Source organism: Furipterus horrens, unplaced genomic scaffold, assembly GCF_987537825.1.
Source record: "Furipterus horrens unplaced genomic scaffold, mFurHor1.1.pri manual_scaffold_3, whole genome shotgun sequence".
Classification (NCBI taxonomy): Eukaryota; Metazoa; Chordata; class Mammalia; order Chiroptera; family Furipteridae; genus Furipterus; species Furipterus horrens.
The window spans coordinates 148,783,906-148,810,696 of record NW_028327173.1 but is presented as its reverse complement, the minus strand read 5'-3'; the positions used below and the strand labels follow the sequence as shown (position 1 = coordinate 148,810,696).

At 40.4% G+C, this 26,791-nt stretch overlaps 1 protein-coding gene and 1 pseudogene across 2 annotated transcripts in view; one reads left to right on the top strand and one right to left on the bottom strand.

Annotated features, from left to right (window-relative positions):
* Positions 1 to 26,791, top strand: part of VPS39 (VPS39 subunit of HOPS complex) — a 49,935-nt gene that overhangs the window by 1,033 nt on the left and 22,111 nt on the right. Inside the window, exons 2-11 of one of the 2 annotated variants that reach the window (XM_090270465.1) lie at positions 5,166 to 5,231; positions 12,205 to 12,237; positions 12,748 to 12,812; positions 13,086 to 13,128; positions 14,298 to 14,392; positions 15,338 to 15,436; positions 16,067 to 16,159; positions 18,364 to 18,547; positions 21,679 to 21,799; positions 21,909 to 22,029. In XM_090270465.1, coding sequence (XP_090126591.1) covers positions 5,166 to 5,231; positions 12,205 to 12,237; positions 12,748 to 12,812; positions 13,086 to 13,128; positions 14,298 to 14,392; positions 15,338 to 15,436; positions 16,067 to 16,159; positions 18,364 to 18,547; positions 21,679 to 21,799; positions 21,909 to 22,029 — 920 coding nt within the window. The remainder of the gene's footprint in view (positions 1 to 5,165; positions 5,232 to 12,204; positions 12,238 to 12,747; positions 12,813 to 13,085; positions 13,129 to 14,297; positions 14,393 to 15,337; positions 15,437 to 16,066; positions 16,160 to 18,363; positions 18,548 to 21,678; positions 21,800 to 21,908; positions 22,030 to 26,791) is intronic. The other variant, XM_090270466.1, reaches the window with a different exon arrangement.
* LOC150016339 (trifunctional enzyme subunit beta, mitochondrial pseudogene) lies at positions 9,747 to 11,327 on the bottom strand (annotated as a pseudogene).

Sequence of the window (26,791 nt, the reverse complement as noted above, 5' to 3'; positions counted from 1 at the left end):
TGTACTGAAATTTAAAAACTTGCATAATCCTCTTGGGAGTGGCCAGGGGCAGACGTCAGTCATCTCTTGTATACTGCAGAATACAAAAGGTTTTAGAGGTCTGAACTTTAACTCTTATCTATGAACATTATGATCTTATCCAAGACAGGTTCTGTCTAACAGCCACCAGTCTTTCCTGTCAATGTCCAGGTACTAGAAATCAAGGGCCATAAAAACGTGGCTCAGAACCCTTAATCAGATCTTATACTGAGCTAAGTACTTGTGATGGATCTGGTGGAATCTTGCTGGTGGCTGGCATCTTATGCATCATCTGTGGACAGTGCCAGTCAGCCTTGCAGAGTTGTCCACAGCCTCTTCAGTAGGGTGCTTTCACTACAGGTCTTCATACTAATATGTGCCCCTCCTGCCTTTAGCAGCCCTGGGGCTCTGAAATTGCATCTCCCTAGTAAGCTGTCTTAGTTCTTTGGGTTAAAGAGAGAATCCTGCTTCCTCCAGATCTCTCAAGAAGGTCTCAATTTTCTGTCATTAAATGCTCTCAGTAAAAATTAAAAAGAGAAAAAAACAAAAAATGAAAGACCCAACACTGCACAAAGGGACTCATTCTCCTATTTCTTCATCAAATATGTGTTAAGTGCCTACATAGATCAGTCTGTTTGCGAGGGACAGAAGTATAAGGATGAGTAAGACACAGTGCCTATGCTTCTAGGACACAGAGTAGGAGACAAAGGCATATAAACAGATTATGATAAAAGATAAAGGATACTAGAGACACAGCTGCCTGTTATGGAAACGAGGAGGAGGAGTACCCAACTGCCTAGGACACGTGCTTCGGAAAAGGATGAGTGCAGGTGTTTTCACACTCTCCTTACCCTGTCACAGTGCTTGACTCATACCCTGTAGATCTAGTAGAACACATATCTCAGCACCTCTCACCAACCTCTCTTTGTTATAGTAAGTATTCCCTGTACTTGTGCTTTCCAGGAAAGTTTTGTAATAGTGGGTAGCTTTTGACCTGCCTTGATCTCCCACCAAACAGGAGAAATGCCTGTTGCTTATTAGGGTGCTGTGGTAGGTATTGGGCTACAAGAGGCCATTTACCACCTCCTGCCTCAAAACTACTTTATTTTCAGACTTCAGCAGCAATAAATATTGCTCTTTCTAGTTATTACGCTTACCTGAAATTCATTCAGGAACCTCCAGGATCCAGATCATGCAGGGCCAGACAATATTTGAGCTGGAAGATGTCTTTGAGACACCATAATCTATCTCTTGGGACATGGAAGTAAGTAGGGTACTCATGATGATGACTTCTCCCTAAACTCCAGAGACTCCAGCTGCCTTTTAAGCATCTTCATTTTGGGTGTCTGATAACATGGCCAGAACAGTTCTTGATGACTATACTTTCCCAAAACATGCCTGTAACCCCACATCCCATATCTCAGCAAATGGCATTTCTGCTTATCCATTGGGCTAAGGCCAAAATCCTTGGAATCATTCTTGAGTTCTCTTTTTCTCTTAATACACCACATCCAATCCATCAGCAGATTTTGTCTGTTCCACCTCCAGAATAAATCTAGAATCCAGTCATTGGTTTTCATCTCCACTTTTTCTACTCTTGATGAACTTACCATCCTTTCTCATCTGAGTTACTATAGTAGTCTTCTGACTGATCACCCTGTGTTGACTGTTGTGCCATTTTCAGCGTTTTTTTTTAATCTACGTAAAGGTAGAGTATCCTTTGAAAACTTAAACTAATCACATCTCTTTTCTGCTCAAAGGTCTTCAGTAGCTTCTCATCACTAGAATGAGTTCCAAATTCCTTACCGTGGTTGGCTACACCTGGCATGATCAGGCCTCTGGTTACTTCCCTGACTTTATCTCCTGTGTTCTCACCTCTTGCGTCTATCTGGTACTAGTCACATAGTCTTTCTTCCATGAACAAAAAATGCTCAGGGCCTTTGCACTCACTGTTTCATCTGCCTAGTACTCTCTTGCCTTAGATATTTCATGGCTTGTTCCTCATTTCATTCAGGAAATGTCACATCACTCAGCAGTACCTTCCCTAACTATTCTCACTCCCTATTAGAATGTAAATTTCTTCAGAGTAGGAAATTTGTTTTGTATATTGCTTTATTTGTAGTGTCTAGAACAATTCCAGAGTCCTAATGGGTATCCACTGAATATTCGTTTAACAATAAATAATAATGTTAATGGTAATAGTTTTCATCTGTTGAGTGCTAATCATATTGAGCTTTTATAAAATAATAACCCCGTTTTGCAGAGGAAGAACCTGATAATTTAAGTAATTTTTCCACGGTCAAGTAAATTATGTCTGACTCTAGAGCCTTGTTTTCAAACTTTAATGTATACGCAGAGCCTGTAAAAAAAATGCAGGTTTGTGTGTGTTACCAGTATGTGCATATACCCAATCATATTTGCTTATATTATCCAAAGAAACAATGGAAAGAAATCACAGACTACTAAAATACTTACCTATAGTGGAAGGGAGAGAACAGGGTGAAGTGGACAAGGATGGAAGCTAGATTTCTCACAGTTTTAGATTTGGAACTACATAAAGGTCTCAGATAATTTTAAAATGCACATGTCAGGGCACCGCTGCAGAATCATTGATGCAGGGTCTCTGGGAGCAGGCCTCAGGAACATGCAGTTTTTAATTAGTCCAAGTGATTCCGCTGTGGCTAATTGGGGGCTTATGCTTTGAGAAAATTGTTCCTTGCCCTATGACCCAGTGAAGGGAAAGTGGCCACAAACATATTCCCTGCAGTGGCCAGCACTGGGCTGGGAATGGAATTTTTTATCACATAAAGTGGGAGTGGGTTGCACTGTTGGACAGATCTTCAGTAGGGTAATTATGAGCAAGAAGGGCTTGCCTTACTTCCTAGGAGGGACAAGTCCAACCTTGTGTCTCAGAATTTAGGCTGTCAGGAATTTTCTGGGGCTAACTCTTATTTGTTCATGTGTGTTACTTATTTGGGTAGTGTGTTCCACTTTCTGATGTGCCATGTTGAGTCTTCCAGAAGGGATTGTTTACCGTGTGGTGTGCCTGTTTTGCAGGCTTCTCATTCTCTGTGTTTTGCATGTACAGCTGTGTTATATGATGACATGTCATAGAACATGAAGGCTCAATGTGGTTCAGGTCCTCTGGCCACCTGAGCCCCCGCTGACTTCTGTAACCAAATCAAGCCTCTTCCAGGTTCTGTGCTGTTACTACATTTTCCTTATGATTTTGAAGGTTAGGAATGAGTATGTGTATGGCACTTTTACTATTAAAAGTTGTTACAATACTTTGCATATATGATTAAGGCATTTTTTTCTCAGCACCTCCAAATGAAAGCATGAAAAGGGTCAAATAAAATTTCAATTAAAATTTTAGAAAGCATTTTCAATATCTGATTCCATTTTATGACCAGTACAGCAGACATTCAACAAGAAGCATCTATTGGCAAATAAATATTTCAATAAAAAGGAAAAATGTGCTCTCAAGTGTCATGCTTACAAGTTTGACTTCACATTGTGGTAGCGCAGCTTCATGAGAACTTAAGCCCCAGTGGAACAGCATCAGAGATCTGCTGTAAGGTAACTGACAGCAAGTGTGGGAGAGCGTGTGGAGTGAGATCAGTTGAGACTGTCAGAGGGGTCCCTGGAGAGACTGAGAGAGGGCTGTTGGGAGATAGCTTGTAGAGGTAAAACTGATAGGCCTGTCGGGACCTGGTAGAAGTTGAAGCTTTTAAAAGAGGTGAAAAACAGGAACTGGCAGAGGTTTGAGGGTCCAGTGAAGAGGAAGGACAGAGAGGATGGTGAACATTATGTTGGCCTTTTGGTTATAGATTTTTATGTATGAGAGAATTTTTTTTAATCCCACTTCATTTTATTTATATTTGAAATATCAGCGGGTATCCTAAAAATCATCTTTAATATTGCCAATTGCTTGATACCAGGATATCTAAACAATATCTTTACAAAGCAAGCATTATAAGTTGAATTCTTTTTTTTTTTTTTCTATGTTCTACTTCAGCATAAATCTCTAGCATTCCATTAGAGCTAGTGTTATTTCTGATTTCCACTTATGTCATTAAGGGCGCACAGTGCCTTATTTTCTTTGTTCTGCCTTTGCCTTGAAATGCAAAATAAAAGAAGACAGAATCCCAGTCTTTTTATAGAAGGTTAAGGACATCAACCTGGAGAAATGTTCCTGAGGTGGCTCTTAACTTGTTTTTATAACTGTAACCTATGCCTTCCAGACAACCTCTGGCCATCACCGTTCTTTTGATGTGGAATGTCTTATTAAGTGCATTACAGCGTGTGGTGGGCCCTGACTCTCCCACACACATCTTATTACATGTGCGACTCTGGACAAGTTACTTATCCCCAAGGCCTCCACTCCCTTATCTATAAAATGGGGATTTATAAAAACGACATATTTCAAAGGATAGTTGTGAGGATTAATGAGATAACATATACGTGTTTAGTATTGAATACAGTGCATGGTCAATATAGTTTATCTGTACCATTATCTAATATTTTATTTTACAGAGGAGCAAGGGAGTGTATAACTGACCTCTATGTTACAAGATTAGAAAGCTGAGGAAGTATCTGTATGTGCTTGACATCTTTTAATGAGTTAATATAAATTGGTCAGGGTAATTATTTAAAGCCTTTTGGAAGGTCTTTACTTTTTTAGTGTAGACCAATGTCTCCTAAAATTGCAGTCCCTGAAGCAACAGCATCAGCATCACGTGGGACTTGTTAGAAATGCAAGTTTTCCCAAAAGTTAAATCATTAAACTTTCAAAGGATGCCTTTTAGTTGTTATTTCTGAGATTAGATACCTAATTTCGTGTTTATACTATCCATTTTATTATTTTACAAACTTCCATGATATTGTCGGTCAGTTTAATTTTGAAACAATGAAGCCAAGGACTTTTATTCTCTAATATGTCTAGTCTAGTAATTGTTGAATAAATGCTTTTTTGATTAGTTGGTTCCCAAATATTTCTTGACTATAAACACTCGTTAGCTTTGCAAAACACCTGCTATCAAAAAGAACTCCCTTTTTTGACCCTTTGATTCTGATCACAACCCCCAGGTAGAGAATAGGGTCTGACTGAAGCTGACTGGTGTTTCTCACAGTCTTTTCTTTCCCAGAGGAATGGCTTCTTGTTGGAACCAAACAAGGACATCTTCTTCTCTACAGGATTCGGAAGGACGTTGGTAAGTGGCAGCTTTCCAGAACTGAGGAAGAAATGGCTTATTATCCATGCAAAAAAAAAAAAAGCTTTGATGGTTGGCTGCTACACAACTGTGAAATCTGTGATTTCTGGATGATTGAAAGAGTGACTAGGGGTTGGAAGTAGCGTGGTGGGAAAGTGGAGAGAGGCATGTGAGAACCTCCAGGGGTTTTTGGGGGGTTTTGTTTTGTTTTCCAGACTATATGTCCACATGCCCATGGGGATAAGGGAGCGGGTGTTCCTTCCCTCCTCATTTTTTGGAGAAATAAATATTACTGATAGGAATAAAATTTTTCTGTTAGTACTGTAGTAGTAGAAATATAATTGGGAACCATTCATTTAAAAGACCTTATTGATTGAAGAGGGGTAGACTAGGAGAGAAAGGACCTGGGTTTGAGTCCATCTTTACTTGTCTTTGACCACTTGACTGAGTAGGTCCTTTCCAATGTAATTTTTCTCTTCCATGAACTATCTTGTTTTTCTCACAAATTTTTTGGGGTCAGATGCAATAAAATGTTTGAAAAACTTTAAAAACTAAAGTTCCAATCAAATGCGACTTTGTCAGTAAAAGCGTAGAATAGTAACTAAAAAGTGTGTGAAGTTTATTCTGTTCCAGTATCCTCTAACACAAAAAGGCACCTCATTTCCTTTTCCTAATTTTATTTCTGTACTCTCTTTATGGAAAGTTGGTGTTTGAATATTATGCCCTGGAGCTTCAAGTCTGTGGAAATCTGCTGTTAATGTCACAGAAAGTTGAACCATATGAAATTGCAGTTATTTGATCAGATTTAAAAAAAATTTTATTCATAGCTTTCCACCTAATAAATAACTTTCTGTAGTGAATAGCTTAAGGAAAAGTGGAAATAGAGCCTTCTCTTTAGAATCCGGAGCAAAGAAAGGTAACATTGGGGAGAAAGAACACCTTACTAGTGGAGGGAAGGAGAAAAATTCTTTTTCCTTTTACTCATTTTAGGTTCATTGGCTAGGGGTGTGTAAATTAGACTGACAAAAGACAGATTAACAAGAAAAAAACAAGTAGAGGTTTATTAACTTGTGCATTGTACATGTACATGAGAGCACTCAGGGGTGATTAGAACTTGGGCCTTTGCATCATTCTAACAAGAAAACAATAAACTTTTAGAAGAGTGACCAGACGAAGGAAAAGGACTTTGAATTTTTCCAGCGGCAAGTTATGGGAAGACAAATATATGGAGAAACTAACTGGAAATAAGTTTCTTATGTAGATTACCCTGCTGCCATCTCTGGGCTAAGGGTCATCCTTAAGTGTAGGCCAGGAGAAAAATTCTGTCCTTCCTGATAGAGAGCAGAGAGAGACTGTTTTGTAAATTTATGTCCTGCTTTTAGGCAAATAGGAGGAGAGCAGAGAGAGCTTTCCTGACATCTGATTCTTCTCAATTGCCTTCAGCTCAAAATAATTCTTAAGCCAAAGTGCAATAGGAAGAGGAAGACACCTGGTCAGGTTCTGTGGTAACGTAAGAAGAGTCCAGAAGTTCAAAGCAGAAGGTTTATTTCATTTCTAAGTGTTTGAGCTTTCTTTTAAATCAGGACCCAGCAAACTTGTTCCAAAAAGGACCAGATAGTACATACTTTAGGCTTTGCAGGCTCTAAGGTCTTTGTTGTGATCACTCAGCTCTGCTAGGTAGCAAAGGGGCAGCCATAGGCAATGTGTAAATAAAGGGGTGTGGCTGTGTTCCAATAAAATTTTATTTACAGAAACATGGCAAGGGCTGGATTGGACCCATGGCAGTACTTTGCTGGCCCTTGCTTTTAAGTTTTTAGTTCTCAGAGCCAGAGTATTTGCATTCTGTGACATTACCCAGTCTGTAATATGAAAATTAAGCTTGGCTTGGATTTTATTCAGCATTCAACAGCTGTGCTTTGACTCTGTACTTTGGGCTCAGACACTGTGCAGGACAGGGAGATAAGAGCCTAATATTCTTTTTCCCTGATTGATAATTAGTTCTGTGTACCATCAAATACTAAATACTACAATAAAGTGACTTATTTATATACCATTTCTGTGTAAGTGGTGAGAAACTGAAAATTAGACTATAAAAATAAATTTTCAACATTGTGTAGACTCAGGCTGATAATATTGGTGTTAATCTGACTTGGAACCCTGGTGGTGACTGTTCCTTGCCCTGCGATTAATTCACCATGTCTCCTTTGACAAGTTAGTTAATCTTCCCGAGCCTCAGTTTCCCCATAGGCAACTTGAATAGCAATATTAACCTACCTTAGACTATAAAGAAATTGAACTCTGATCAGAAACTTTACTTCTTCCTATACCCTTAGAGAGCAGTTCAGTTCCGGCCTAGCTCTGGTCTATTTATGGGCAAGAAATAGACCTGGGTCTCCGTGAATCAACCATAGAACTAACTCGGTTTCTAAATTTGAGGTGTTCCAAACCTGGATAGATCTGCAACTAGACTGTTTCTGAGGAAAGGGAATTGGTAATAAGATGTCATGGAAAGACTAGGCTTAAGGGGACCTGGGTTCTCATCTGACCTGAGCCCTTTCCTTTGAGCTCAGAAAAGTCTAGGCCTCATTCTACTTGCGTGTTAAACAAAGGGCTTAGATTAGTTCACATGGGGTCTTAAAAACTTGAGCTTTGCTTCAGCAGTGCTGTCTGCCTAGAGCAATGGTTCTCTTAGTGGGTCCCCAAGAGCCTTTCAGGGGATCCATAAGGTCAAAACTAAGATTACAGTAACACTGAAACATTTTTTTTTCAATGACAGTTGCTGGCATTTGCAACAATGGTACGAAAGTAACGGTAGCTGGAACTGCTGGCCCCTTAGCACAAGATCAAGACAGTGGTCAGCAGCCCCGTTGGCACCAAACTGCTCTGGTGGTCGTGCTGCCCTCCAGGCTCATTCACAAGTGGTCTCGGTTTTGTTAAAGCCAGTTTCACTTAAGAATGTTCTTTGTGCGGCAGTAAAAATGCTTCCTTTTATTATATTTTGACCTATGAGAACACATTTTTTAAATAATTTCTTGTGTAACGGGAAGTTCGTTTAAGATCTTCTGCTTGGGGCCACGGCACGAAGCTCAGTGGCTGTCTCAGTGTGTGTGGGTTAGGAGCCGAACGGGCCACTTTTCTTTCATGGAGCATCATTTTTGCTTAGAAGAATGACAGACAGTTCGACTATGGTTTTCAGACCACTTGGGTATTTGGTAGATATTTTCTCAAAAATGAGCAAGGGGAATCTGTCACTTCAAAGAAAACAACTGGCAGTTTTTGTTGCTAATGATAAAGTTAGGGCTTTCAAGAGAAAATTAGAATTGTGGAGAACTTGTGTCCACCCCATGAGTTTGACAGCTTCTCAATACTAAAGATTTTTCTGATGAGATTGTGGGGGGATAATGAGTGTGAGGTTTGTTTGTTTATTTAATATCTTGTAAAGAAGTATGGCAATATTGGAAAATCTGCATAACTCAGTGAACCAATATTTTCCAAGTGAATGAAGTTTCTAAATTATGTGTAAAAAGATCCATTCGAAGTGTAAGATGACCAATGGACTTGAACATAAAAGTTCATTAATAGGTTTCAGATTTCACATTGTAAGAAACTTCATTTGTCAAGTTTTGGTATAGTATCAAAAAAGATGATCCATAGTTATCTGCAAAAGCTATTAAAATATTCTTCCCGTGTCCAACTGTATGCCCATGTGAAGACAGATTTTTGTCCTATACTTAACCAAAACAATGGATCAAAACAGGATTAAATGCAGAAGCAGATTTGAGAGTCCAGATGTCTTATATTAATCCAGACATGCAAAAATGTAAAGCAATGAATTTCTTTTTAATTTGGGAAAATTTCCATTAAAATGTGTTATTTGTGCTAAATGTAATGGGTTTATTAATGTTATTTTTGAGTTGATAAATACATATTTAAAATTTTTTATTCTTAATTTCTAGTATAGCAAGCATTGATAGCTATAACCCACATAAAAGTTTTGGGGTCCTCAGTAAGTTTTAAGATTATGTAGCGTCCTGAGATCATTAAGAATCTTTGCCCTAGAACATTATGCTTATAAAGAGAATTATTAGAAGTAATCTTTTTTTTTTTTTTCTCCAATACTTCTCCATTTTATTAAGGTTAAACAACATGGTACTTATATATTTAAACGTTTACTGTAAGTTTTCAGGGATGTTTATATTCTTAATTACCTTTCCACAATTAAGTTAATGTAGGCACATTGGTTTGTATTTTATAGAAAATACTTTGCTTTAGGTCACAAATACGAATGAGTATAATTTGCAAACGTTACATAGAAAATTCCAAATTTCAGCTAACTTCTTTTCCAAATTGCAACCCCTTCTTTAGTCTTTAATAAAAATACAGAACAAAACACAAATGTTTAAATGTACCACGTGTGAGATTCTGGTGACTAAGAAATCCCTGAAGGAGCAGTAAGAGTAAACCATGATTACTGGAAAGCTCAAAACACTGGCAAGGCTTAATTGTAAAGTATTTAACAGATTTTGTTTTCCTAAGAGGAGCTAGGAACTATAGATGTCATTGAGTAATGCATTGAAATGGCATTGCCTAGTGTGAGTGTTGCACAGGAACTCCAGGCCACCGCTTCTTGCTCTATTTTGGATAAGCTTCCACTATCATTGCATGGCCCTGCCCTCCAGCTGCACACGCAGCCACTAAGCCAAACTGGACTCCTTCCTTCCGCAGTCTGTTGGCAGCTGCCATGACCAGCCAGCAGCCAGTGGCTCCAAATGGGTGTCCCAGGGACAGCGACCCACCCCACTTGTTAAACTTCTCCAACGGAGGGGATCCAACCTTGGTTTTTCTACCCATGTAGTTTTGTGCAAACCATTCAGAATCCATGGCTTTAAAATTAGCCAAAATCTGTCCTGAGAAAGCTTCATGAAATTCAAAAGCATCAATATCATTCATTGTTAATCCTGCTTTTTCTAGAACTTTTGGAGTAGCATATGTTGGTCCGAGTAAAAGTTGATCTTTTGGATCTTGAGACACGTACACAAAATCCCTCAAATATGCCTTTGGCTTATAACCCATGGCCAGAGCTTTTTCCTCTGACATAATCAGCATTGCAGATGCACCATCGGTCAGGAAAGAAGAATTGGCTGCTGTCACTGTGCCATAGGGCTTGATGAATGCAGGTTTTAGTTTGCCCATCTGCTCCAGGGAGGAAGGACGAATGCCATTATCTTTGGTAACTGTATCTTTTCCTGGTACTTTGAAGGGTACAACATCAGAAAGGAGCCCTTCATCTTGTGCCTTCTTGGCCAGGCTATGCGAGCGCAGTGCATACTCATCCTGTTCCATCCGAGAAACAGCAAAGGCAGCGGCCAGTCGGTCTGCAGAGTGGCCCATGGTCTCATTGGTGGAGAACTCTGCCACCGCAGGGAGTTCAGGTGCTAGGAAATTCAGTCTGAATTTAGAGATTAAAGATAGTCGCTGACCCAGAGACTTGGCCTTATTGAGGTCAAGCATCATTTTCCTCATTTTCCTTGAATGACGAATAGGGATGTCAGACTTAGCTCTACACCACCTGCCACGACCACATCAGATTGGCCCGAAGCGATCAAGCCAACACCTGTGGTCATGGCTTGATTGGAAGAGATGCAAGCCATGGTGACAGTGTGAGCAGGAGTCTTGTCAGAGAAGCCAGCACCAAGGGCAGCCTCTCTGGCCACATTGCTTGTTTTCACTTCCTGTATAACTGTGCCAAAGATGATATAATCAACAACGTCCTTTGGGACGTTAGTTCGATGCAATAAGCCCGAAAGTGCTGCTCTAGCCAAATCATGTGGCATCAGGTCTTTATATGAAGTGCCCGACAGCAAAAATGGAATGCGAACACCATCTACCACCACAATATTTCTCATATTGGGTTTTGCCAACGTTTTCTTCGATTTAGTCTGGGCAGCTGGGGCAGCTCGTAGCTGGGAGGAACAGCTCAGAGGTCTTATAGAGAATCTGATGGCCCATCGTGATGTACTGGGAAGGTTTTTAAAAGTGTAAGTCAAGATGGAAGTCATTATGAAATCTGCGTCTGCGTCCCGGTCCGCTGAAGCTCCTAGAAGTAATCTTTTTTTTATTGTCATTCTATTACAGTTGTACCATCTTTCCCCCATTGCTCTCCCCTGCTGGGCCTACCTCCCCCTTCTCCCACAGTCAGTCCCCACCCTGTCGTCCATGCCCATGGGCCATTCACACTAGTTCCTTGACTAGGCCCTTCCCCTTCTGCCTCCTCTACCCACTCTGGTCACTGTCTGTTTCTTGTTTCCATGCCTCGGGTTCTATTTTGTAGAAGTAACTTTTAAAAACAGAATAAAGCCTTTTTCAAATAGAGAACTCTATCAAACGGGAAGTGGCTGGATTATTTTTTTCTTGGGAAATATAATGGCAGAGATACAGGGCATGTTTCGGAATCTCCCAAAACTTGAGGGCCCCTTCTTCATCTTCTCTGCTGGAGAAGTGGAGGAAGTATGACCAGCTTTGGTGGCATGGGCTTTTGTGGCTGCCTCGAAGAATCTCCACTGACTTTTGGGAGGGCAGGAGCCCACCCGGGTGTGAGGGGCAGCCGGGGTCAGCAATGTGAACAGTTTCTCCACAAGCTGGGAGGCAGGCAGCAAGGTGTGGACTCATTGCCCAGGCTCTACAGCCAGCCCCAAGTTTGTTTCTAGGTTGTCTTTTCACTTGGCTGCTACCTAATCACTGACGCATCAGATGCCTCAGATATGAGATTGGAGTAATAATACTACCTATTTGGGGTGGGGGGTGTAGCTGTGAGGTTACAGAAAACACAAAGTTTTAAACCCTGTTAATGATAGATGCTGTTCTTTTTTTTTCACTCTGTGGTGACTTTTGGAGCTGAATATTTTTTTCACCCCAACAAGACTGGCTTCATGCATTTTTATAGTATATAACTTTTTCCCCTTTTTTGCAACAGTGCCAGCAGATGTGGCATCACCTGAAAGTGGCAGTAAGTGTAGATGCATTAAATGCTTTAGCTCTGGGGATGGTGTTGAGTGTCTTTGCTCTGTCCCAGGACATCGGGTAGCTGCTGGGGTTTGGTTGGGCCTGGATCTAAGGGAGCTTTGGGCTGGATTTCATTGCTTGGGCTCTTACATTTGACTGTTCCTTTTTTACACTCTTTTTTTGTGAAATACTTTGCCAAGGTACTATTTTGTAGGATAAAATCTTCAAACTCAAAAGTACCTTGCAGCTTCAGTAAATGTCGGTGGTGTGATACTCTCTGCTAATGCCAAGTGCATGAAACCCTCTGTTCTAAAATTGGAGTTGAAAGCAACTTACTATACACAATAAAGATAGCTGTGGCTCTTCCACATCTCTGACTTCTAGTCTTTTAGCAATTTTTAAAGATTCATGTAGGAGTATGAAATACTCCAGTATGAAATAGCATTTTTTGTTGTAGTTATTTTTATATGTATCCCTATGTTTGGAACTATGAATGTTTGTTTCTTTTCCATAGGCTGCAACAGGTTTGAAGTGACATTAGAGAAATCCAACAAGAACTTCTCTAAAAAGATTCAGCAGGTAGGCAGTGACGGCGGTTGCTACATTTATCTTTGACTCCTAGGAGACCCTGTCAGACCTAGAACTTTGGTAACATTATTTAATTGAATCCGCTGCTCTCTCCTCCCACTTATGTAAGGATTAAGCAGAAATTGTGATTGTTCATAAGTATTAAGTCAGAGCCCTGTCATTGGTATAGGCTCTTTAGTCTCTTTTTAGTACTGTAGTTCAGTGAACGTTTGCTTAACCTTGTTAGGGATGTTTAATTGAGTCAAATTATTTGCTGTTTTTCAGATCCATGTGGTTTCCCAGTTTAAGATTCTAGTCAGCTTGTTAGGTAAGAAAAGAAGTTATGATTGTATTTCATGTGTGAAAAAATACAACCTATAACCTAATTAATCCTTTCATGGTTAATTTGATAGTTGTTACTTAGCAATGAAATTGACATGTTCCAAACCAAATGTAACAGTACACAGGTCACTAAGGCAACACCATCCCCGATAAACTTGAGCTCTGTTCTCCAGGGAGTGTCACTTCATTTATTCACTCATTCATTCATTCAGTAATCGAGCCCTACTCTAGGCATTGGGAATACCAAGTTGAACAAGACATGATGTCTATCTTGTGTTCTGATTGTGAAGACTGAAATGACAGAAAGTAATCATGTTACATACACTGCAGTAAGTTACAGTGGAAAGTTATAAAAAGTGTTGTGGGATTGTAATAATGGGAGGGACAGCATTATCTAGTGGATGATTAGGATATTGACAGAGGTAGGCAGAGCATTATAGGCAGGGGGAACTGGTTCAGCCAAGGCCCTGGTGACCAGAGTCAGGCTATGACCTCATGGAGAGTGGCAGGAGACAGGTGAAAGGCTCTTCAGGGCCTTCTGGGAAAAGCCACAGTTCATGGAAGGCATCCAGTGAGGCTTTTTCTTGACAAGCAGATAACTAGAAACTTGCTGCTCACTCAGTACTATTCAGCCCAGGACCCAAATGGTAGAATCGTTTTAAACTTAGGTTCTAGTAACTAAGTCTTCATGACTAAAGCTAGCTAGGAGGCCCTAGTGAAATTATTTTGCTTGCCTTGCTAGAAAAGAAATCCTTGTGGTGGGTTTGTACAAAATTCGCAAGGGATTTCCTTTCTCTTATTGGAGCCTCCTAATGTAAGTAGCTTTGAAAACCATCTCTTGTACAAATATTATATCACAAATTTCCAGACTTAAGAAAGAGTGTAAGAGTGCTTTGGAAGTGAAAGAGCTCTTTTATTCAAGCCAGCCCAAATTTAAAGGAACAAAATACCCAAGTTCAGAAGACTGAGTGACCTTTTAAATGTTTCGTAATGTGATTCTGGTAACAGACCAGAATAAATCATTGTTAGTGAAACTGAAGGTACATCTTTAGCCTTGCCATTTGGTTCTTCTGGTTGTTATAGTTATTTTTGTCTTCAATGTGGATATACTAGAGAATTGTGATAACTTATTGTGATGTTTTACATCCTAAACAGAAAATAATATTTATGTCCATGACCTACTGACATTTCAACAAATCACTACGGTTTCAAAGGCAAAGGGAGCATCACTGTTCACATGTGACCTCCAGGTAAGTGTAAGCAGGATGAAATTCAACTTTGCACTTTAATAAGTACAGTCTTACCTATATCATTCCTACCATTAGATGGGAAGAATAACGTTGAAATCCAAACCCAACAGAGACTTCAAAGAGCATATTTGATTTTGGATTGTATTAGAGAAATTTCCCCCTTGGCATATAGTGTGAGGTTGAAACATTTGCGTTCCTGGTATGTGTGCACCACACCTCTGTATGGCAGCAGGCCACTCACCAAGGACAAAAGTACCTGTCCCAGACAAACCATTACTGGGAAACCAAAGCTGTAACAGTACCATGAACATAACTATGAGACATTAAATTGACTCTTGTTCTAAGCATATCATTGTGGCCTTTGTCTTCAGGGAGATTTTATTATTCAGGAAAGACATTTCTCTGTATTTTTGCCAATTCATCACCCCTACATTCTTCCAAATCTGCCTTACCCCCAACTTTGATCACTTTTTAGCATTTCTGATCTGCATTGAAACTGCATTGTTTTATGCATAGACATTTTTTTTCCCCAAGACTCCTTTTAAGTGTTGAAAGTGGCCACTGACACATGCTGGTCTCTGACTCAGCATATATTGACAGCCCTGAGTGAAAAACACTTAAGAAAAAAAAGAAGGAAGCAGTTATGTATTGTAGGTGAAGGCCTGCCCCGGGGTTTTCCTCTCTGAATTACGAATGTCCACAAGATTTGCTGGCACGAGGGCCTTTGACATGCAGCCCATGGGGAGGAAGTGCTTCTCGGCCTCTTTCTGAGGACATCTTAGAGGATGGCGTTCTTCAGCTCAGCTTGTTGGCAACATGATTTAGTATTACAGGGGATTTTCAGATTAGTAGCCATTTCAAGGTAGAAAAATCTCTAATCTAGTTGTCATTCAGTTATAGAGTCTTGTGTGCGCGTCCTCATTTGCTCTGGGTGTGTCTTCCCAGCACACAGAGACTGGTGAGGAGGTGTTACGGTTGTGTGTAGCTGTGAAAAAGAAGCTGCAGCTCTATTTCTGGAAGGACAGGGAATTTCATGAATTGCAGGTAAAGTCCACTGTTGGCTGGTCCATGGGTTCGGTGGGAGATGCTGCTATAGTTGACTCGCAGCTTGAAAGACTAGTGGTTTAGTTTTAGTGAGGCTCAGGATCTCCGTCTCAGAGTTCTCTCCAGATGCTGCTCTGCTGTAAATGCCTTGTATGTACAAGGGAGCATATTTGTACCCATTGGTCAAAGTCTCATGGTCTTCAGAGGCAGCAGGAATAAAATTGTACAACGTCTACACAGATTGTTTTATTTCAAAGTGGGTTTTCACCTTTTCAGAATGCACCTTGTCTAGTACTTGGGTGACTTACAGTAAGCCCTCAGTTAACATCATCGATAGGTTCTGCAACTTTAAGCAAAACAACATATAACCAAATAGGCTAACTGATATCAACAGGAGTTAAATTCCTGTAGCATCTCATCAACGTTTTAACAAAACAATGTTGAATGAAGTGATGTTACTCAAAGTCTGGCTGTATTTTTATTATGGGTGGTGTCCTGGTCTTGTGCTTATAGAACTGAATTCAGATGAGGATGAGGGTGATTTTGCAGAACAGGGGTGGAATAACAGGAACGTCATGGCTTTTTTCTTTTAACATCTTTTTCAATTAAACTCTTGCTCTCTTTCTTCAGGGAGACTTTAATGTACCAGATGTGCCCAAGTCCATGGCATGGTGTGAAAATTCTCTCTGTGTGGGTTTCAAGAGAGACTACTACCTAATAAGGGTAAAAATGTTTACTTTGCAAATATCATTAGCTTGCCTTGGGGGAGATGATTAGGTGCTTCTGAAGTGTAAGTCAGGGGACTGCCTTAAGTGGAGTTTTGGCATAACAAGGTTTGTGTTTATATGCTTGCTTATTCTTCATGCTCTCAGCATCTTCAACAGATAAGATGTCTGTGTATCTCAAGCCAAGCAGTCAACTCTCAGTTCTCTGCATAATATATTATCCACACCCTGCATCTAATAAATGGATAATTAGGCCTGTTTGCCCTTGTCTAATAAATAGCATTATCATGGACAGCTACCTTCAGGCTTCGGTGCTTAGGAATTTTAAACTAATTTTAGTACTACCTTAAGTATTTTTAAGACTTCTGATATTTCTGCCCTCCCCCCCAAATCTTTTAGTATATTTGTTTTTAAAATTATTAAACTTTAATAGCCACATATGTTTATAATAGAAAATAAGAAAATATAGATAAGGAAAATAAAATAGGCACAAATCATCCATATTTCCCCCACTCAAAAAATATTTACTGTTAACCCTTTGATATATGGGCTTCCACTGTTTTATAAAAATACCATGTTATACACATATGTATTATTTTATATATTATAACCTGCTTTTTCTTTTAACCTAAGCAGTAAATATCCACGACACTTGTCTTTTTTCTCTAACATGCACACTATTTGCACACAACTATAGAAAAAAATTTATCATTTATTTCATAGAGTAATCCAAATTTCTTAGCTTCATACCCTTCTCATAGTCCACACTTGACAATTCTAGGAGCCTTTCTTCCCATCTCCCTACTTCACTGCCCCCACTGTGTTAGCTCTTCGTTGTTTATCTAGTCAGTATATTTATTTTATATTTATATCGTTGGAATATCCTAATTGTATCAGCATAAGAGTTGCAAACTCATAAAGGAGTCACTGTTGTGCAATTGACTGAATAACATCTAGGCATATAGGTGCTAAGAGAAGTCTATGAGGGATTGAAGATAGCCAAAAGTTGGAGTATTTTTATTACCTGATAAAGTTGAATGTTTCCATCCCCTTCTTTTTAAAAAAATTTATTTCTTTACTTATTTATTTTTAGAGAGAAGGGAAGGGAGGGAGAAAGGGAAAGAAATACCGATGTGTGCAAGAGATACATCAATCAGTTGCCTCTGGCAAACCCCGAACTGGGGACCTGGCCCACAACCCAGGCATGTGCCCTGACTAGAAATTGAACTGGCAACCTTTCGATTTGCAAGCGACACTCAGTCCGTTGAGCCACACCTCCACCACCTTCTTGAGGGTAGAGTCATTCGAGGGTGGGAAATTTGCTATGGGACCAGGATATTCAAAAGTTACTCATTTATTTATTTACAGTAGAATTCATTTTTTAAATATACAGTTCTGAGTTCTGACAAACTGTCTAAAGTTCTGTAACCACTGCCACAATCAAGATTGAGAACAGTTTCATCACCCCCAGAATTCCCTCATGCTGCCCCTTTGAGGTCAGCCCCTCCTTATACACTCCAACCTCTAAGAATCTGTTCTTCGTCTTCTATAGTTTTGCTTTTGCCAGAATGTCATATAAATGGAATAATATAGTATGTAGCCTTTGAGTCTGGCTTCTTTCACTTAGCATAATGCATTTGACATCCATCTGTGTTGTGTCAATATATTTTTTTCTACAGCTGAGTAGGATTCTGTGGTGACTGGACTAGAGTTTGTTTATTCATTCATCAGTTGAAAGGCAGTTGTTCCCCACTTTTAGCCATTATGATAAAGCTGCTATAAACATTTTACATATAGGTTTTTTTGTATAATGAAATTAAGTTTTCATTTCTCTTGGGCAAATATCTTGTAATGAGATTGCTAGGTTACATCTTAAATGTATGTGTAACTTGCAAAGAAACGGACAAAATGACTGTACCATTCTGCATTCTCACCAGGAGTGTATGAGAGTTCCAGTTGCTCTCCATCCTGGCCAGTACTAAACAAGCTAGATGCTTGTCCCTGTTAGAGAAAAAGAGAGCTGGTTCTACATAGTGATAACAGAATTTTTCATAACAAATTCTATTTGTCATCTGTTTCCTTATGCCAAACAAGGAATATTATTGTCATCTGTAGGTTTTGAGTTTTATCTTGATTTTTTCAGACCATGTTCATGCCACTGGCCAGAGAATGCTGGGTGACTCACTTTGTGTCTTCCTATAGGTGGATGGAAAGGGGTCTATCAAAGAGCTCTTTCCAACAGGAAAACAGTTGGAGCCCTTAGTTGCACCTCTGGCAGATGGAAAAGTGGCTGTGGGTCAGGATGATCTCACCGTGGTGCTCAATGAGGAGGGGATCTGCACACAGAAATGTGCCCTGAACTGGACAGACATACCAGTGGCCATGGGTGAGACCAGCAGGAGCTGCTGTTGCCTACTTCGGGCTGGGATTGGGTGCCACCTTCGAAGAACAGAATCCCATTCATAGCTTTAGCAGACTGGTTTACAGTGTCATTCACTCTTAGTTCCCCTTCTTACAAGTAGACAACTGTTGTAGGGTTATTAAAAATGGGGTATTCGGGTTTTTGTAGGAAGCTAATTTTTGCCCCAGAGGGGGTAAAAATCTAAATAGAATTATATATTTTAGAATTGTCTACTGCTATTTTTACTTCTTAGTTCCTTTTTAATGGTTTTATTGTATCCTCTGCCATATAGTGGAAATTTGTGAAACTTCCTTATTTATTCCTGTAATACATATAACTCAGTATTGAAGGTTGTTTTTGTTTGTTTGTTTTTTAATGTGTTGATTATTGCTGTTGTTTTTGTAGCTTAGAGCTCAGACTGCACTTAGGTGTCCGTCTCTGTTCTACTCACTAGGTGTTTCTGTCTTACACCTGCTTCAGGCTCTCAGCTCTGCTCAGGTATTGCCAGTTGGAAGAATGAACACTTTAATAATAGTTACTGCCACAGAGTGGGACAGATTGGCTTTAGGGACTATAACTCTGGAGGTAAAAATTAAATTTTGGATAAAGAGACAAAATTGCTTAAGGCACTGCTTAAGGTGTTAACTTGGAAAAATTGAGATTCAGTAGTTCTGAAAGGGGAAGTTAGCTTCATTACATTGGTAAGATTAGACTAGACCAGGCAGGGAGTTTAGGAAAAGTTCCCTTTCACTCTAGGTAGAAAGAATACTTTGAAAAATGAGTAGAAATGTAGAACACATGCTTTTTTGACAGAGACCAAGCTAGCTAAAGCAGGTGGTCTGAATTATGGAGGAATAAGGCGAGGGCCAGTTGTTAGAGGTCCATGTGAAGGTTGGAGAGGCCAGTAGATGCCTCAGTGGTAGAATGTTTTGATAAAACCATCAAGTTTTAGAGTGGTTGTTCTGTTGGTGGTTAGAGATTAATAGACCAGAAGGAAGATCAGTCAAAAGGATAGCATTTTATAAAGCCCAAGATTATGTGTATGAATGAGTTTGAGGGGCTAAGAGCTTCACAAGAAGCTTCCCGATGTTCTAGGGGTCCTTGTTTTTCTTTCAGAAGAACATTGGTAGATTAGCTGGAGATGTGTGCAGTATGCATGAAGTGTGTCTCTCATGCCCCAGTGTGAGACTTCCTGGTTTAAAACTTTTGTTAGTGCCGGGTGCCTTCGCAGGGTTTCTCAGAAACCGTCTGTGCCTTAAGAAGGAGAGGACCTTCTTTCAGGCAGGGTGGGAGAATCATCAACTGACAGGAAGAAGACTAAACTTCTTAGAAGGGCATACATTTTAAGAGTCTCATGCTCTACCGACTGAGCTAGCTGGGCGCCTAGAAGGGCATACATTTTAAACTTTATTTATATTTCTGCTCTCATCTTGCCTACTTCAGCCAGGCCCCATTCGTTTAGGACTTCCCCTCACTGCCATTGTCTGCGCTGTGTCCTTTTCCTCTCTTCTCTTTTCCTCTCTTCTCTCTGCTCAAGTGGCAAGGCCCAGGTCAGTGACACTCCCTCTAGGAAGTCTTCTCTGAGCCGCAGGCAGTTAGTCACTTGCCCCTTGTTGCTTCCAGACCCTTTCAGGAGTCTGCCACGGCACCCACACTGTCACACTGCATGCAGTGAGTCATCCGTCTGCTCGTGGAAGAGCGCTGTGAACTGTGGGCTCGTGTCTTGATCCACTTTGGCTAGTGGCCTTTTAGGAAATGCTGTGGAATAGATGAATCCTTCTCACTGTCAGCCAGTAATATGCCTGTTGCACTAGCCACTCTGCGAAGTTTTAAAAATACAAAGAGATCCAGCCCATCTTCATTGTTTTTGAGGAACGCTGCTGAAGAGTTGGGACACTGAACATGTCTGCATGACAACCAACAGAGTTTCTATTATAGATGTCCTTTTTAAATAAAATTAGCCCCTTTTTAAGATTAAAAAAGGATAGAGAAATTTTATGTATTTATACAAATTAACACTAAGGAAAATTGTACTAGCTTTTTCAAATGAGGCCAGCAATAAAAGAAAAAATTTTAAATCTAACAAAACAACATTTTTAAAATTTTATGTTTTGGTAAGGTGAAACAATAGCATTCAAATTGATGGAAATATTACTTAAGCTTCAGTCTGCTCATTTCTGGCCTTACATTTTTATTGTACTATTCATTTAGAGTATATTTCAAATATAACATGAAAAGCTTTCTTTATTAGAAAATAGATAATGAGGAAAATTAATTTATAGCAAGTTAGCGCACTTAAGAAACTATTCTTATGAATATATTCTCTGAGGTTAAATTTCTATATGACAATTACATCATCTAATGGTTCATTTTTTACCAATTTTTAAAAATTGTATTATAGTCAAAAACAACATAAAATCTCCCTTCTTAACTATTTTTAAGTATAGTTCAGTAGTGTTAACATATATTCACCTTGTCGTGCAACAGATTTCAGAACTTTTTCATCTTGCAAAACTGAAACTCCCTGCCCGTTGAACAACACGCTTGCCCCTTCGCCAAGCCCTTGGCAACAATCATTTTACTTTCTGTTTCTATGAATTTGACCCTCTAGACACCTCATAGAAGTTGTAGAAAACAGCTGTACTGAGAATGCAATCCAGCTGCCTACTCTGAACCATTAACCATCAAGTGGAGTTTTGCATCTTTTCCCTGTGAAAATCTCAAGCAGATACAACACTGGCCAGAAATGTGGAAATCTTTTTTTTTTTTTTTTTTTTTTTTTAGCATAATTTTAGAAGTTGCTATCCTCTTGCTTTGTGACTGATGAGAAAGGAGCAAGTGAAACTTCCAACCAGTTTTGGGGGGAAATGGTAGGAATGGGATGAGGTCACTCAGCAAAGCTGGGTGCTTCCTTTTTTGTGCAAGAGCTTTCTCTCAGCATCACGCAGGCAGTGTTTGTGTCTTTGTGTACCACATTGTAGGGTCCTGGCTTGGTATGTGATCCGTGGGCTTTTTGGAGGTCCTGTTTAAGTGCAGCTTAGAAATGGGCAACTGATAGTCCATAAACCTAAAGCCTTGGGTCAGAACTACAACTCAAGATGTTCTCTCTTGCATAGAGCACCAGCCTCCCTACATCATTGCAGTGTTGCCGCGATATGTGGAGATCCGCACACTTGAGCCAAGGCTTCTGGTCCAGAGCATTGAATTGCAAAGGCCCCGTTTCATCACCTCAGGAGGGTAAGAAATTTCTTTACTTGTAGCTGCCATATTACTGCAATGTTTTAAAATCACCTATATCATCATAAAGCCTGTGCTGTTTAGCTGATATTCTTACTCCTGCCTCTAGATCAAACATTATCTATGTGGCCAGCAATCATTTTGTCTGGAGACTCATTCCTGTCCCCATGGCAACCCAAATCCAACAGCTGCTCCAGGACAAACAGTTTGAATTGGCTCTGCAGCTTGCAGTAAGTCTTGTTCTAAGATTTGGGTGTGAATCTGTCTTTCTCATTGTTTTCCAAATAGGTAGTTCAGGTTTAGTTTTTCATATTTGGTTTTAACTGATAGAAAAGCACAGAGCGGAAAAGTCTGAGGGTTTGGAATTCAGGATCTCACTCTTACCACAATGTTGCTATGTAACTTTTTTAAGTGATTTCACTTTTTCAGTTTGCAAATGTAGAGTGAATATCAATTATATTCTAGTACCTCATATAATTTTTTAATATTATATTTTATTGATTATGTTATTATAGTTGTCCTGAATTTCCCACTTCACTCCCCCTCCACCCAGCACTCCCCATTCCCTCAGGGAATCCCCCAACCATTGTTCATGTCTGTGGGTCATGCATATAAGTTCTTTGGCTACTCCATTTCCTATACTGTACTCTACATCCCCATGGCTATTCTGTACCTACCTATTTGTACTTCTTAATCTCCTCACCTCTTCACCCATCCCCCACACCTTTCTCCTATCTGGCAACCAGCAAAACGTTCTCTGTACCCATGATTCTGTCTCTGTTCTTGTTTGCTTAGATTGTTTTACTTGTTGATAGATATGTATCTTTGCCATTTTTTTTAATGTTTTTCACATCGTTATTTACAATTGTGATGAAATTGGAAACAAGTTGCAATCTAATAAAAGGGAAACTTTACCTCTTTATGAGTCAAAGCAATATTTTTACAGTCATTTAATAATGTCACAAATTTATTTTATTTTTTAAGTATATTTTATTGATTGTTGTTACAGTAGCTCCAATTTTTTTCCCCTTTGCTCCCCTCTGCCCAGTACCCCACTTCCCTCCAGCAGTCCCACCCTCCTTAGTTCATGTCCATGGGTTGTGCATGTAAGTTCTTTGGCTTCACCCTTTCCTATATTATTCTTAACATCCCTCTGTCTATTCTGTACCAACCAATTATGCTTCTTAATCCCTGCACCATTTTCCCATTTCTCCCTCTCCCCCCTCCCAGCAGATAACCCTTCAAATGATCCCCACACCTATGATTCTGTTCCTATTCTGGTTTGCTTAGTTGGATTTTCTTTTTATTTTTTAGATTCAGTTGTTGATAGTTGTGAGTTTGTTGTCATTTTAGCGTTCATAGTTTTGATCTTCTTTTTCTTAAGTAAGTCCCTTTGACATTTCATATAATAATGGCTTGGTGATGAAGAGCTCCTTTAGCTTCACCTTGTCTGGGCAGCACTTCATTTGCCCTTCTGTTCCAAATGATAACTTTGCTGGATAGAGTAATCCAGTTGTAGGCTGCTTTTCATCACATTGAATACTGCTTGCCAGTGCCTTCCTGACTGCAAAGTGTCCTCTGAGAAATCAGCTGATAGTCCTATAGGCAACCCCCTTTAGGCAACTCTCTGTCTCTCTCTTGCTGCCCCCAGGACTCTCTCTTTATCTTTCGCCTTTGGCATCTCAGTCATGATGCATCCTGGTGTGGTCCCCTCTGGGTCCAGCTCACCTGGGACCCTCCGTGCTTCCTGGACCTGTATGTCCATCTTCTTCACAAAATTTGGGAAGTTTTCCTCATTTTTTTCAATTCTTGCTTCCTCATTCTGCACCAGTTGACTGTTTTTTTCCTTATGTCTCAGACCTCTGACCAGCAGAGGCCACGGCGTTGTGGTTGAGGGAATAAATGCACAGCGACTGTAAGAGTCCTGTGGAGAAGAGGGGACAGAACTAGCCACTTTCTAGAGGAGAAAATGCAGTCTGCCCCTGCCTTAACAGCCTTTTATTGATTTTTTATGTGGATTACATCCAAGAAAATTATGAATCATAGTGCCAATCATTACCTTATATGATTATTACTTATACATATTAGGGAAAAGAATGTTACACGTACATGGATGTCTAGCCACATCCTGTTCTTAGAAATTCGCCCAGATTAGGCTCTAAGAGACTGGTTCAAGGTTACATGCTGAACATCTGTTGTTCTCAGCCCAGGATGAGGGGGTCCTTTAGTAGAAAGCAAGCTTTTTAACTGTTATATAAATGCAGGCCTGGTTCCCTGCGGGAAAACTGGTGTGTGGAGTGGGTCCTGTGTGCCACCATGCTCCCAGTGGTTTTCCACTCTGGGGCTGAGCTACATTTGCCACCACCAAGCACCCCGGCTTCCCATCATTGATCTGAACCCCAGTTTCCTTTCCTTCACCATTGGTTTTGTGTGGATTTTCCTTCGTTTCACTTAGCATAGCCTTCACTTCTTCTCGTATGCATTTGTCGTACTGTAGCATATCTGTCAAGCCTGTGAGCATATTTATCACCAGTGTTTTGAATTCTGCATCTGTTAGGTTGTCCATCTCCTCTTCTGTGAGGTTGGCTATCTCCTCATCGTTCAGTTCTCTCACTGGAACCTTGATCTGTTCCCTCTTTTGGGCCGTACTTCTCTGTCTCCTCATTCTGACAGGCTCCTGTGTTTGTTTGCCTCTGCATCCCAGGTAGAGCTGTCGCTCCTGTTAATGTTGTAAGGGACGGAGCCTTAGACATTTGTCGGTACAGGGCGACCTGTTTCACCACGTTGTGGTGCTGTATGCATGGGAGGGGTCCGAGAGAGAACAATGCCGCCTTCCCAGCACTCACCCCTTTTCCAGGCAACTCTCCCACTTCTGCACTGGACTGGTGCCTCTCTAGCTGTTGCTCTGGCTATCGTTCCCAGAGTGGGTGGGTCTGTGGACGTTCTAGGACCATGGAGGTCCTTTAAATAAGCGGACTCTGCTGAGATCAGCAGTTTCTGTCTCCATGCCAACCCCACTGGTCTGCACAGTCAGAAGCAATGAGGCTTGATTTTTCCCGGTGCTGGGACTGTGGGCTGCGAGGTCCGGTGAGGAGCAGGGAGCGCTCCCCAGGTGTCCCTCCTGACTTTTTAAAACGTGTGACTGCGCTTTCTGCTGGCCTGCCGCTGCCACCACTGCTGCTGCTGCCACCATACTGTGTCCTCTCTTCCCCGGCTCTGCCCCTTCTAACTGTCTGGATGAGTATTTCTTCTTTATATCTTTGTTTGCTGGACTCCATGCAGCTCAATTTTCTAGAACTTCTGGTTGTCTCTAGTTTTGAGATAGTTGTATTTCTTCTTAGTTGTGGAAAGAGACGCAGGATGTCTGTCTACGCCTCCATCTTGGCTGGAAGTTGCCATTTTATTGTTAATAGTTTTTATCTTCTTAAATAACTCCCTTTAACATTTCATATAATAATGATTTGGTGATGATTAACCCCTTTAGTTTTTTTCTTGTCTGGGAAGCGCTTTATCTGCCCTTCTATTCTAAATGATAGCTTTGCTGGGTAGAGCAATCTTGGCTGTAGGTCCTTGCTTTTCATGACTTTGAATATTTCTTGCCAGTCCTTCCTAGCCTGCAAAATTTCTTTTGAGAAATCAGCTGATAGTCTTATGGGAACTCCCCTGTAGGTAACTAACTTCTTTCTCTTGCTCCTTTTAAGATTCTCTCTTTATCTTTAACCTTTAGCATTTTAATTATGATGTGTCTTGGAGTGGCCTCTTTGCATCCATCTTGTTTGGGACTCTCTGTGCTTCCTGGACTTGCATGTCTATTTCCTTCACGAAATTAGGAAAGTTTTCTTTCATTTTTTCAAATAGAGTTCCAATTTCTTGCTCTTTCTCTTCTCCTCTAGCACCTCTATGATGTGCATGTTGGACCTCTTGAAGTTGTCCCAGAGGCTGCTTATACTTTCCTCATTTTTCTGGATTCTTTTTCTTCCTGTTGCTCTGATTGGTTGTTTTTTGCTTCCTTATGTTCCAAATCATTGATTTGATTCTCGGCTTCATCCACTGTGCTGTTTTTTCCTTGTAAGTTGTTCTTTATTTCAATCAGTGTATCCTTTGTTTCTGACTGAATCTTTTTTATACTTTTGAGGTACTTACTAAGTTCCTTGAGCATCCTTTTTTTTTAAAGTATGTTTTATTGATTATATTGTTACAGTTGTCCCAATTTGTTTTTCCCTTTGTTCCCCTCTGCCCAGTCCTTCCCTCCACCAGTCCCACCCCCACTTAGTTCATATCCATGAGTCATGCCTATAAGTTCTTTGGCTCCACCTTTTTCTATATTATTTTTAACTTCCCCCTGTCTATTTTGTACCAACCAATTACTTGAGCATTCTTATAACCAGTGTTTTGACCTCTGCATCTGATAGACTGCTTATCTCCTTTTCGTTTAGCTTTTTCTGGAATTTTGATCTGTTCTTTCATTTGGGCTATGTTTCTTTGTCTGTTCTTCTTGGCAGCCTCCCTGTGTTTGTTTCTATGTATTAGGTAGAGCTGCTTTGACTCCATGTCTTGGTAATGGGGCCTAATGTAGTAGGTGTCCTATAGGGTCCAGTGACATGGCCTCCCCTATCACCAAAGCTAGGTAAGTGAGGTGCACCATCCATGTGGGCTGAGCTCACCCTCCTCTTGTAGTTGAGCCTTGGTTGCTGTTGTCAGATCAATGGGAGGGATTTTACCCAGGCCAGTCAACTGCAAGGACTGGCTGTGACCACTGACCACCAACCACTGTCCTCCACGGAGAATCAGCTGTGCAGGGGCAGGGTGGTAGTGCTCTGATGTAGCCTGTAGCTGTCCACAGGGTGCATTGGCCCTGGAGTTTCCTGGGTGGTACAGACCAATATCAACCCCCACCTGTGTTTTGCCTGGTGCCACCCTGTCTCAGCTATAAAACAATCTAAGGTGGCTGCTACTTGTGGTGGGCTTGGAGATTCCCAGGTGAAGCCAAGC